General features: G+C 41.0%; 1 protein-coding gene across 1 annotated transcript; it reads right to left on the minus strand.

Moving 5' to 3' along the window:
- Positions 1–1,651: 1,651 nt before the first annotated feature.
- On the minus strand, positions 1,652–6,614 carry LOC147850939 (single myb histone 1-like). Its single transcript, XM_087335689.1, has 5 exons — positions 5,595–6,614; positions 4,728–4,924; positions 2,708–2,792; positions 2,538–2,621; positions 1,652–2,416 (listed from the first exon to the last, which is right to left on the minus strand). The coding sequence occupies exons 1-5, from the start codon at positions 5,742–5,744 to the stop codon at positions 1,958–1,960; spliced, it is 975 nt and encodes a 324-aa protein (XP_087191815.1). The 5' UTR covers positions 5,745–6,614; the 3' UTR covers positions 1,652–1,957.
- Positions 6,615–13,280: the final 6,666 nt, after the last annotated feature.

Genomic DNA, 13,280 nt, shown 5'->3' on the forward strand with positions numbered 1-13,280 from the left:
CCCAAAATTGCTTTGGTCATCTGGATTCTGTTGAATGGAATTATATTACCAATTTGATGGGAGAAAATGAAAACCCATCTGTGTTTGGTAGTTCTTTTTAGAAATGAGCATTAATCTGCTTTATAGTTGTATTAAACTACTCGGTTGTGATGATAACTGTTTTATATTTATGCGTTATAGTTGTATCAGACTACTTGGTTGTGACTGCCAAATATATTTTCAATGGTATAATACCTAAAACGGTTTGTGTCATTTCAGTTGTAGTTCAGGTTATACTGATATTTTCTGTATCTTTCCATTAAATTTAAAAATTATCAGATTCCAGTTGACATCCTCTGTACATAAGCAGAGATGTTTTACTCCATTTGAATGTTGGAAATGGGTATTTAACAATCTGTATCTTTCTTTAAGGAGTAATTGAGGTGTCTGGATTTGCTTAGTGGCTCAATATGAAATAATCTTTACAGAATTTATTTATTTATTTGCATTATGATACAAATTAGTAGTTGTACCTTGAAATTTAGACAGCTAATACCAATGCTACCAATAATTCCTGATTATAAAATGTGAAAGATGAATGTTTTAATACTTATAGAATTAAAACATGCTAATCTATATTTTTGTAATATAGTAACCCAAGTACAGTTTATGATCAACAAAGATTCTCTTGCATTGATTCCATATGGAGAGTTACAATTATTGGGAGACCTGAGTAGTTACTTTTGAGACCTTACTCTTTTTCTTTGTACTCATCAGATATTTTTCTTCATTGGATATTTGTATTCAGATCCTTTCATCTCAAACATGTGCCTAATTAGGGTCTTAGAGCTAGATCCTAATGTAAGCATGTGATAAAGATATAATAGATAGATAGGAAAGAGCGGAGAGAGAAAGAAGGGTGCCGATCCACCCAACCACCCTCGTGTGAAGGGATCGAGATGAACTTGAGCCTCAATTGATGTCCTATACCGTTGTCGTGGTATCGAGTCGTACTTCATACTGGCACACTCGCTTACATGAGTTTGATCACCACGAGGACAAAGTCTTAATGTAGTCGATCATCTCTCAAATGAGGGTAGCTAGGCCTCATATTTATAGCCAAACCTAAGGTCCCCAAGCAAATTCACACTTGGCCTTAATGGTTTGTCTTAATCCCAAGGATTAAAAGTAATCCTTCCCTTCTTTACCCTCACTTTATCCACGTATAAAATACTATGATACAATCTTACCACAGGATATTATATGGTCATGCTCATAACATAAAGGGGAGCACAATAGAATGCATTCATATACAAGTGATAACAATGCATCTTACTGTAGGAAAGGTAGAATGGCTAAAATTTTCTTTGATAGGCAATTCAACCTGCTGACTGTTGTAGGGCTGTTCTCATTTGGAAAGCAACCTCTTGGATGAAATTCAAACCCCATTCATACATGTGCAATTGTAGTCATAATTTAAATAACACCAAACCTCGGGAGTATAAATGATGATGTGGTAGCACTGTTTTGAGACATACATATAGTGCTCATTCTACTTGGGCATCTCCATGCCAGTGATGACAATTAAACCAAAGCAAATATATAATGGTAACAAGAGAGAATTTATAAAGGAATCATTTCTTTAACACATAGACAGCTTTAAACAAGGTGCTAGAAAAATGTTGAACATCATGCTTTTGAGCTCCCAAAAATATCATTAGTCTCAACAATCAGATACTGTTCACAAATTAGGAGATTATATTCTCGTCTTACATGTCCGAGTAATATACCCTACTCTATATGCTAATTTTACAACGGGTCAATGGAAGGAGTTAAAAAGTAAAGTAAACCAGAACTGGAACAATATCTACGTCCACAGAAAGGCTATCTTTCAAACTGTCTTCAAGGATACCACAAACATCGCATTCTAGGTGTCAATCCTCTGACGTCACCTAAAGATATAAGAAACATGTTATAACTAGTAAACAACTAGTGTACCTTTCTTGTGAGGACGAGAAAGGGCTGCGACCTCTGCAGCAATTTCAGCAGCTTCAGCTTCAGCATCTGGAGCTCTTGCTTTCTTTGCAGCTTTTCCTGCGGCAGTTGCTGCAGCTTCTGCCTCTGCCATAGCTAATGCGGCAGCTTTGGCTGCTTCCGCTGCTGATTTCAGCTTTGACCTCGCAAAATCCACGTCTAGCATGGCTTTTTCCATACCTTTCTCACCTCTCGTTTTTTTGCTACTAAGCTTAAAGGAAGGTCTTAGAGTCAAGTCCGAGATATCACAATCTTCTTGCCGTATATGTCTTCTGCCGTTACTAGGGGGAGGCTCTACAGCTTTGGCTTTCACAATTCGGCGTGTTCTCTTCCTAGTAACTTGAACCATCTGTTTATCATCATCTGACTCCTCTGGATCAGTCACTTTGTACCTATCCTTATCCTGTCAAAAAATGTGTACTAGAGGACATCAATTGCAAGTCTAGAACGACGCCTCAATAAAACATTAACAAATTATTATGTCATCTGAGAAGAAACAATGATGTGGAGGATCCAGGAAAAACCTTGATTAATCCACCCTGTTTAACCATTTCTTTAAGTTTCAATTTCAAGAGCTTTCTGAAATTCGCAGGCACAAGATGGTTAGCCTGCACAAAAAACATGCTACACCTATTACCAACCACGAATCATAGAGCTTGGATTTCAATCAAATTGCATGAATATCAGTTATAACCTCAATAGAAGTTGCAATTTCAGGAATGGTTGAACCATTTGGATCATTCAGATCCATAATTGCATCGATAACCATGCTAGTACATCTGAAAACAGTGTAAAAGATATAATGTCAATAAAACTTCAGATCAATATACTTAAGGAAGAATTATTGGCATAACTTGCTAGCGGATGCCACTCAGAAGTTTGAAATGTTTCAGCAATGCCCGTGAAGAAACCAGTATCAATCAACGAAGACACCTCAACAAAAGGATATTGGTGTATTATAAGAGGACCTGTTCAGACAATGCATCATTTTATCAGGAAATCCATCACTATTCAAGTCATGGATGTCACTAGTCACTGCAACTGATTCAGAGTTGATGTTGATTTAATCCATGGAAAAGAAGTTTGAATCCTAGCAAATTTTCTACTCAGTATGAGACATGATATAGCAATTCACAATTACACCTGGATCAGTAGCATGCCAATCTTTGGCATGAGTTTCCGCCAGCAAGCCTTTCATTACTCAAACAAATCCACACAGAAGGCTGGCAAACAAATTGTTGTCATTAGCTACATAGGAAGTCTGTTCTACAGAAAAGCAACAGTTTTTCAGTAGCTTGTATATGGGTATCTTGATAGAAAGATGATAATCTATGAATTGGGTAAGCCATCCTACTTCATAATAATCGTTGACAACTACAGTAGGATAATGTGGTTGTGTTTCCTGAATGCAAAGTTTGAGGTGTCTAGGAAATTTGTGACAGAGAAGAAACAAAATAAGTTTAGCACTAAACATGGCAATCAGCATCCTCAGCAGGAGCCTCCAATTTGCAATACAAAGAATAGCCCTGTTCCAGGTATAGTGACGGCTAGGTTCAATCTTCTCCAGCCATTTTCCACCATCAGGTTTTCCCTGTTTTGTTAATCGTCCTTGTGCATGCTCCAGTGTTGCCATCCTCACAGGAAATGGAGGAAATGAGAAGAGAGCATTCCAAAAACCGGAAATGGGAGGCAATGCCAAGGAATCTTTTCAGATTGGCAGGTAAAGGATAAAGGAGACTTTTCGGAACTGAAAGTGAATTTCCAGAAATGAAGGCAAAGTTTCTGAAATAGATAAAAGCTTAAGGAGAAGATTCTGAACTTAAAAGTAAATTTTTCAGAAATGAAAGGAGAAGTTTCTGAGTAGTTATTGGGCTAAAATTTAATGTTAGAAGAAAAATTCAATGTTAGACAGGAAATTTAATGTGATAAGGACGATTCTGGAAGCAGGTAGAAAGATAAGAGATTGAAGAGGATTTCCCTTCGAATTCTCCCTCTTTATATGTGTAAGCCAGATTACTCTAGATCATCATAATATTGCATTATGTCACCTTCTCTATAATTTACAAACATTTGGTTGCATGGTAAAATCTCTCTTGCAAAGATATACATTTGAATGCATGTGGGATTATGAGTTCTTTATTTAAGTATGGAAAGTGTTAAGATTCTTTAAACTAAAATGCCTTCTTCAAAGTTATTCATGATCCCAACTATGCTCAAACTAATGTCACCCTCTTGATTGGTTGATTGATTATTCTCCCCTTGTTATCTCCAATTGATTCATTACTGTCCTTCTATTCTCCTTTTTCTTATATTTGTGTGTTGTATAACACTAGATCACGCCTTGCACAATGTCACCTTCAAGATAGTTGGTTGGATGGCAAAATGCTCCACTTGCAAAGATCAACATTTAAAGGCGTGGGGATTGAAGTTCTTTACCAATGTATGAGAGCAATAAGATTCTTTAAAACCAAATATCTCCTCTAAAGTTGTTTAACTACCTCGCAATTGATATGCCCATAGAATTTCCATGGATGAGGATACAAAAGCATCCATCCATATAAAACATTGGAATCACTACCGGTGAACCAGAACATCAATATAAATATTCAATATTCATTATTGGTTTCTCTACTAGTAGACCGATATATTATTGCTGTGCAGATCAACATTTAATATGAGAATCCCTTTTGGGAGTAGCGGACAACTGAATGTACCTTGCTTCTAATGATTTAGGACTATCTGAGGAACCTCGAACTTCCCCTGAGAAGTGTTCATGGGGGATCACAGCTAGAGGAAGAGGGGATATTGCTTCATCTGCTCGTCTTGAAGCTTTGAGTTTTGAGGGTGATCTAAGCGACTTCTCCCTAGATATATATCCACAATCTCCAATATTCATATTCCTCCATTTGTCCTGTTCACAAAGAGAACACTACTTAGCGCACATCATATACCAAATTTCTAGCACAGTACAAAGACAATTTTATTTAAAAGTGTCACAGAAATCAGAAAACCGAGGGGATAGTATGTAAGTCAATAGTCATTGTCCATGGTTTTTTGATGATTTTTCTACCACTATATTGTTTCTGAGAAACGGTTGCCATTTCTTGATGATAAATGGTCAACTAGCTAAGAATAATTCCCGTTTTTGGAGTAACAATACATATCACAATTTCCAGAAAAGAGCTACTAGTTGCTGAATTCACAGCGAAATAGTCGTAGATTCTTGGTAAATAACTAGAAATTGGTCCTGTTTCTTGATGAACAATGCAAATTCTATCAGACAGTTTCTTTTCTTGATATACGGTAGCTTAATTTGCAGAGAAATAGTTCCTCGTTTCCTACAAAATAATGCAGAGAAATATTTCCACTTTTTTGGTGAAGCACTCAAAACAATGAGAAATAGTCCCTGTTTCTTGTGATGAATTGGAAGAGAAAGCTTCCCCTTTCTTTGTATAACAATACAGACAAAAGTTTCTTAGATAAGAGGTGTTTATACTAATTTTTAGGGACAGTTTTCCTATTGCTTGATCAGTAATGGCTTTTAAGAATGTAGAGACAGAGACAGAGACAGAGAAACTAACCTTCAAGTCAACATTGGATCGAGTTGCTAATAGAAACGTGAAATCTGGATCTTTCTGAATAGCACGCCATTTTCCGAGTCCATATTTCTTCACTCCTGCCCTCAACGCAGCTTCTTCTGCACTCGTCCATTTTTGCTTCGACGCCCCCATCAACCCAATCCTGTAGCGTTTTCTCTCTTGTCTAACCTAGCATTCGAAACACAGAAAAGTTCGCCTTCTCTAATTCGGAAATCTTTGGCTTCTCTAAGGACCTCTAAAGACTTCTCAGGAGCAGGAATTGCAAATTCAACTCTAAAACAGCAATTGTTCTTCTCCGATCCAGTATCTTTTGTCTTTTGTATTTAGCCTAAACCAGAGATTTGTTCGCTAATGCAAAAAAGCAGAAATCTCTTCTCTAAAGCATATATTTCTACCTAATCTGATGCTGTGTTGGCTTCTCTACAGCAGATATAGTTTCTCTAATCCGAAGCAGCGATGGCTTCCCTGTAGCATCCAACAGTTCCAGCGGTCCACTTCAGCGTTCTCGATATTTTATCATTCGAGAAAGGTCCCTAAGCACAGTGCAAAACAGAATCGCAGATCTGCTCGGAACACATACTACAGAAAAGAAATAGATTTGACAAAGCATGGACAGAGACTAGTCACTAACCCTAACCTTGACGAAAAGAGGATGAGAGGAAAGATGCAAAAAGAGAGAACTCTTTGCCAAGTCAGAGAGCAACCCTAACCCTTCACGGAGGGTTGTATCTGTTAACCTCAATTCTAACCCTAGAACGAACTATGGACACTTCTGGCTGTTAATCTTAACCCTAAGCCTAGAACTATGTTTAGTTTATATAGCCTGCCTTAGCCCTAACCCTAACCCTAACCCTAACCCTAACCCTAACCCTAACTTTGGGGATGGGGAAAGAAATTCGGTCGATGCCCGCTAGGAAAGCTTCAAAGGCTTGCAAAAGGAAGATCTTGAGCCAGAGACAGAGAAGAAAAGGGGTTGAGGAGAGAAAAATAAAAGAAAACAAAAAAGAGACACAACCAACCAAAACCCTAAATTGTAACCCTAACCCTAACCCTAATTGGCGCTGTCAGATCTTTTTCAAACACGTGCGTATCGATTTTGAATTTACAATAATCGAGTATAGCCCATCCAAAGCAAAAAAAAAAAAAACTCTTTTCCGGTAATTTTCTAAAATACCCCCTCATATTTTTTACGTATTTATTAGATTACCCCCCCCCCCCCTCGTATTTTCCTGTATTTACCTAAATGGCCCCCTCGTGGTTTCTGGTCTCCTGCCTAAATACCCTCTTCTTTTTCTTTGTATTTTCCTCTAGTAGCCTCCCAGACTTTCCATAAACTGTCAAAATAGCCCCCTACTTTGATCTTATTTCATTTGAATACTGCTTGGCTTATACGAATTTTGCTCGAATACCCCCTACCCTAAGACATCTTTCCATATTTACCCAAATACCCCTAGCCTTTTCATATTTTGCTTGAACACCCCCCCCCCCCCAAATGGGCCCCCTTGGGACGTATTTTTGTATTTACCCAACAAGAATATCTCCCCTCCTATGTGCCCTCTCCAGTAGCATGGTGAAAAGACTATGATATAAACCCCCATCGAGCGAGGATTTTCCTTGTATGTAGAAACTGCCCATATATGATTGGTGAAACCTTATCCACATTCTTATTTTCAAGCGGGGTGGGGGGGGGGGTGAAATTTTGACAAACAGGAAAAGGTGTTCACATCATAATAAAAGGAGATGTGCGTTGTTTATCGGTATGAAGAGATAGCACTAGAGAAGGGGAGTATTTTCCTTTATTGCATCTTCAATGAAACTACATATGGAAACATTTCAACTGTTGCGACTACATTTCAAGCAGGAAAAGAAAACATTCTATGGTATAGTTAGGTTAATAGAACTTCGTCTTCTTTGAAATCAGAGATGCAAACTTATATAGATGGGAGCATGTAGCCACTCAAAGAGAATATGGAAAAAGGTCCAAGTCAGTGTGGCCATGCTACACTATGTCGTTCTTATCCAGTCATATGTAAAGATTTTGTAAGTGTAATCAAACCGATAGGTATTCTTAGGTCTAACAATCACATAACTTCTCGCTCAGTGGTCGGAATAGAGTTTTGGAAATTCCAGCACAACCCTTGGTGCGAGTATTCGTATCGGAGTGTAGAGGTCTTCGAGATAGTAACTTGATGAGTCATTGTTCACCAAATTTTCTCCAAAATTGAGTCACTTCACGCGTGGGGCTCAGAATTACGATCCGAAAAGTCTGACATGATCCCAGTTCAATAAAGAGTAGTATTAGATAATAGATTGTGGATATTAATTTTATATGAATATAAAAAATGCTGAATACAAAAAATGTTTAATTTGAATCATATACAATGAGATTATCTTGACTCTTTTTACATGGTGTGGCTTGAAAGGTGGATGGATAAAGAGATCGAGATATAAGGTTTGTTGGTAGAGCTTCAAATGGATATCCTCAAGTTTCTGTTCATAGGACCAACAAGATGTTTCGATGCCTTTTTTCATTGGTGATCTTAAATACTCTCTTGATTCGCTTCCTCGAGCCCATTTGGAATTCCAGCAACACTCCACCTTGATCCAAAATCCGATCCCTTTGCATTGAGCTCTCCTCTACCTTTTATAGGTCTTAAGAGCACCTCATGCAAATAAAAGTAACTATTCTCCTTTTGGCATGCACCTCACTTTTTCACCTTGCCTTGTCGTGATGTCGGTTGTGCATAGGAGGATTTTAGTTTATTATTATTTAGGAAAGAAAAAGCATGGTGTGCGAAAATAAAAAAGCACATACTTTTATTTGGGAAGAAAGCCTCTTTTATTCTATAAAAGGGTGAAGAGAACGCATACCAGAAGGGGGGGAGAAAGAGATAGATGTGGAAGCTCTGCTGAATTGAGAAGTGAGGGTAGCGAATCAATAGGGCGTGTAAGACCAATACCGACAAGAGGCGACGTGGTCGTGATTGTTGGGAGGTTACACCGAAAGTCGATGACTTCCCCCAAAAGTTTCACCCAAGAACTTATCTTTTCTAATTATTCTTCACGTCTTGATATTCATCATCATCTTCTTCTCTAGCTTAAGTTGCCATTTTAGGGTTTTATTGATATCTTTTTCATGGAATTTAAGGCTCTTAGGACACAATTTAATTTCCGAAAAATTATCAACGTTGTAATAAAAAACTCCAAAAATCTATTTTATAAAGGGAACTTCTTTCATAATCCAACGTTTTTAGTCTATAAAAAGGACCATCTAGAGTTAGTATTGGAAAATCCACTCATGATCTTAGGTTCTTTGGGTTAATGACATGTTACTCTCGACATAACTCATTGTTCAAATTGCTACGACGTTCAACTCTGTAGAGCCTTCAACTTGAAGAGTTTCAACTATGACCTACCTTTTGTTGGACTAAAAGTCCTCTCCACCCATTTGTCTCTTTAGTGTGAACACTCCCCTTGGAGTTAGGGCTTAGTTGCCCTATATATAAATAAAAGGAATTAAGCCTTGTAACATAGTTTGGTGAGATTTGAAATAATACAATCTCTCTTGTGCTTAAACTATGTAACTGTCTTTCTCTCATTCTTTGTGTATACCTTGATTGAGATTGAAAAGTACATCATCTATTCTACTTGCTTCATGTTTGCCTAGTTCCACTAACAAGATCCATATACACATTCCACATAAATCAACCAAGACACCATTCAATGCCATCAAGTGGTATCAGAGTAGATCTTGGAATTGAGCAACATCAATACAAGAAGAAGACGCTTGAAGGAAAGGACCAGGCCTGCAAACACCACAAGAAGAACTATGTCTTTTCAACACAGGTTGTGAAATTAGAAAGTTCGATGGCAAAAAAATTTCCCTTTGGAAGGAAATGATGTAGGACGTGTTGATCATCAAACGCCAATTTGAGAATCAAACTCAACTTACTCTAGGGTGTAAACACACCTTAAAACCATGTAAGTGTGTGAACACACCACCAATATGTAACAATAACTACATAGTTATTGAGCTAGTTAGGTTTCCCCCTTCCGAGAGGTCATTTTAGTGAGAGAATGTAGAGTGAGGGTGACCTTATAAACACCATCCTCTCTCCCTTTTTAACTATTGGTTGTCATTCTTATTCTTGTGAATATACAATTTACATTATTCTATTTTCCGACATGGGTCTCTCTTCACACACACACACACACACACACACACACACACACAATCTATTCTATTTCCCCACAACATAATCAAACACTTCATTATTGAAAAGGTTGCATACGGGAAGCTTGTACACAAGACACAATCGACTTAGTTGAGGACAGTTAGGTATACACACAGAGGGAGAGAGGGAGAGGGAGAGGGAGAGTCAGACAACAAAACTATATTAAAAGATAACAACCCTTCTGTACATACAATTGTGATCAGTGAGCACTTTTATATTGTAAATGTTAACGTGCGGAAGTGTTAGACAGAACCGGCTCAGCCGGATAGCAACAGAGAATAAGATGAAGGTTTAATGGAGAAGCTTAATACACAGAGAATACGCGTGGGGGAGAGATAGAGGCGCAGAACATAAACTCAATTCAAAATAACACTCTGCAAATTCTATAAATACAATGTGCTAAACAACACTATTTATACAAGTCCATAAAGGACTGACAGAAGTATTGACAGGTACTTCAATATTCCTACGTGCGACTGACACTAACTACGAGACAATGATTACCTATTAGTGTTGGGATTACGGTCCCTCCGGATGGGATGGTCAGATGTCCGGGAATCGAGAATGAAGACCCCGGCTACGGAGCCGGATGATGAAGACCCGGTTCCGGATCCGGATGATGAAGACCCCGGCTATGGAGCCGGATGATGAAGACCCGGTTCCGGATCCAGATGATGAAGACCCCGGCTACGGAGCCGGATGATGAAGACCCTGGCTACGGAGCCGGATGACGAATGTACCCGGAGAGAGATCCGGATGCGGGGACATATTTGTGAATATGTTTGCCAAGGGCCCTTACGGCTATATTTGTAAATAGTCCGAAAGTCATATGTGTATAAATATGACTTAGGGCAAACTGTTTAGGGCTGCTGGCTGTAAGTTGTTGCTGTAGGTTATTGCTCATTTTTTCTGTTTCTCCATTTTAGAGGGAGCGAAGTGAGAGCAGCCGAGAGAGAGAGAGAGAGAGAGACGAAGAGGTTGTTGCCTCTGTGTATTACCGCCGCCTGTGGCGAAGACAGTGAGCTCAAGGTTGTTGCCTTGTAGCTTCACCATTGTACATCTCTGTTCATAGTGATAGTTGGAGTTTGAGGACTCCCGTGGTTTTTCCCATTTAGGGTTTTCCACGTAAAACATCCTGTGCACTCTTCTCTCTATTGTCTTCGTGCATTGTGTATTTCCTGTTTTCTGTGAGTTGATCCTATTCCTCGGTTGTGGCCGAGCACTGTGTTTAATAAAGTGGTATCAGAGCGACGGTAACACAGAAAATGGAAGGCGGCGGTAGTGGGCCTCCGGGCATGATGGTGTTGAACTCACAGAACTACGCCGACTGGAAGATAAAGATGGAAGACCTTCTCATCGTCCGAGACCTGTACGAACCGATCGACAATGCCGAGATACCCAAGGGGGTAATAGAGTCGGAGTGGAAGCTCCTGAACCGGAAAGCTGTAGCGACGATCCGGCAATATGTCGATGTAAGTGTTTTGCAACATGTGGCGAACGATACGAACGCCTATGAGATGTGGCAGAAGCTGTCCGGACTGTATGAGAGGAAGAATGCTCTGACCCGGACCTCCCTGATGAGGAAGATAGTGAATCTTAAGTACCGGGACGGCGAGAGCATGGTCGAACACGTCAGCACGTTCATGGGATTCGTGAACCAGCTTGCGGCGATCAAGTTCCCGTTGGATGACGCAATGCAAGCCATCATGCTGATGTGTACCCTTCTGGAGAGCTGGGATAACTTGGTAGTTACTCTCAGCACCTCCTGTAAGGAAGAGAACTTGTCTTTACTAACGGTAAAGACAAGTATTCTAAATGAAGAAGCGCGTCGGAGAGATAAAGAACCGGCCTCCGACTCGAAGGCGCTGCTTACCGAATCGGAACGGGGAAGACAACGGAACCGGAGTCCGCAAAGACGGGAGAAGTCGGGGACACGGTCGCAGTCGAGGGGAAGACCTACATGCTTCTACTGTGGGAAGCCGGGGCACTTCCAGAAGAACTGTCGGCATTTCTGGAAAGACAACGGAACCGACGGTACCGATTCGAAGAAGTCACCGGAGCGATATGGTGCATACCGGGGAGCCACGGACCGGAGAGGTACGGATCGGCGAGGGCAGGACCGGAAAGGAACGACGGCACTCGCGGCAAGTGAAGAGGAGATCATGCTCATCACCGAAGAAGGTGAACTAAACATTGCCGGAGATGAGACTACCTGGGTGGTCGATTCCGGAGCGTCGTTCCACCTGACCCCGGAAAGAAGATACTTCTCATCCTACACAGCCGGCGAGCATGGCTGTGTTCGGATGGGAAATGAAGGTACGTGCCGGATTGCCGACATAGGAGACGTGTGGCTGATGACATCAACCGGATGCAAAATGTTGCTGAAGGATGTCCGACACGTTCCGGAGGTTCGATTGAACCTGATTTCGGCCGGGAGGCTAGACGATGAAGGCTACACCGGTAGCATCCGGAACGGCGAAATGAAGTTCAGCAAGGGGAGTCTGATAGTGGCTCGGGCCCGGAAAGTCAACACACTGTACCTTATGAATGCCTGGTTGTGTCCGGAGGAGTTGAACGTGGCAGCCGACACTGCCGGTGAGCTGTGGCACAAGAGACTGTGGCACATGAGTGAGAAGGGGATGAAGAGGCTTGCAGAAGACAACCTTATTCCAGTGAAGCATGTGCACCTGGAGAAGTGCACCGATTGCCTGGCCGGTAAGCAGAACCGAACCTCCTTCCACTCAAGGCCACCGACGAGACGTAGCGCACCATTGGAGTTGGTGCACACTGACGTGTGTCAAGTAGAAACGAAGTCACATGGCGGAGCCCAGTACTTCGTGACATTCATTGATGACCACAGCCGGAAGCTGTGGACGGCACCGTTGAAGACAAAGGACCAAGTATTGTCCGTCTTCAAAGAACTCCACGCGAGAGTGGAAAGGGAATCCGGCAAGAAGCTGAAAGCACTATGAGCGGATAACGGAGGAGAATACCGAGGGCAATTTGAGGAGTATTGCCGTTTGATGGGAATCCGGCTAGAGTTTACTATGCCGAAGACGCCGGAACTGAACGGGCTGGCCGAGAGGATGAACCAGACCATAATGGAGAGGGTCCGGAGTATGCTGGCGCATGCGAAATTACCCAAGGGGTTTTGGGCTGAGGCAATGTCGACGGCGACATACGTGATAAACAGATCACCCTCAGTACCTTTGGACGGAGACACGCCACAGAGAGTGTGGATCGGTAAGGAAGTGTCCTACCGGCATTTGAAGGTGTTCGGGTGTCTCGCATACGTGCATGTTGCAAAGGACCGGAGAGGAAAGTTAGATCCAAAGACCCGGCCATGCATATTCCTCGGTTACGGCGACGACGAGTTCGGCTACCGAGTATGGGACCCGGTCGACAAGAAGATATTCAGGAGTCGAGATATCAT

This window comes from Azolla caroliniana, unplaced genomic scaffold, assembly GCF_043228905.1.
Source record: "Azolla caroliniana isolate FFs.n. ecotype wild unplaced genomic scaffold, voAzoCaro1.0.p SCAF_20, whole genome shotgun sequence".
Lineage (NCBI taxonomy): Eukaryota > Viridiplantae > Streptophyta > Polypodiopsida > Salviniales > Salviniaceae > Azolla > Azolla caroliniana.

What these genes read in the sequence shown, in the direction of transcription:
- LOC147850939 (XM_087335689.1), bottom strand. Translation starts at nt 5,744, where the DNA reads ATGGGGGCGTCGAAGCAAAAATGGACGAGTGCAGAAGAAGCTGCGTTG. An exon ending in GATCCAATGTTGACTTGAAG is followed by an intron (nt 4,925 to 5,594) that starts GTTAGTTTCTCT and finishes CTTTGTGAACAG; the next exon opens with GACAAATGGAGGAATATGAA. An exon ending in AAATTGCAACTTCTATTGAG is followed by an intron (nt 2,622 to 2,707) that starts GTTATAACTGAT and finishes TTTTTTGTGCAG; the next exon opens with GCTAACCATCTTGTGCCTGC.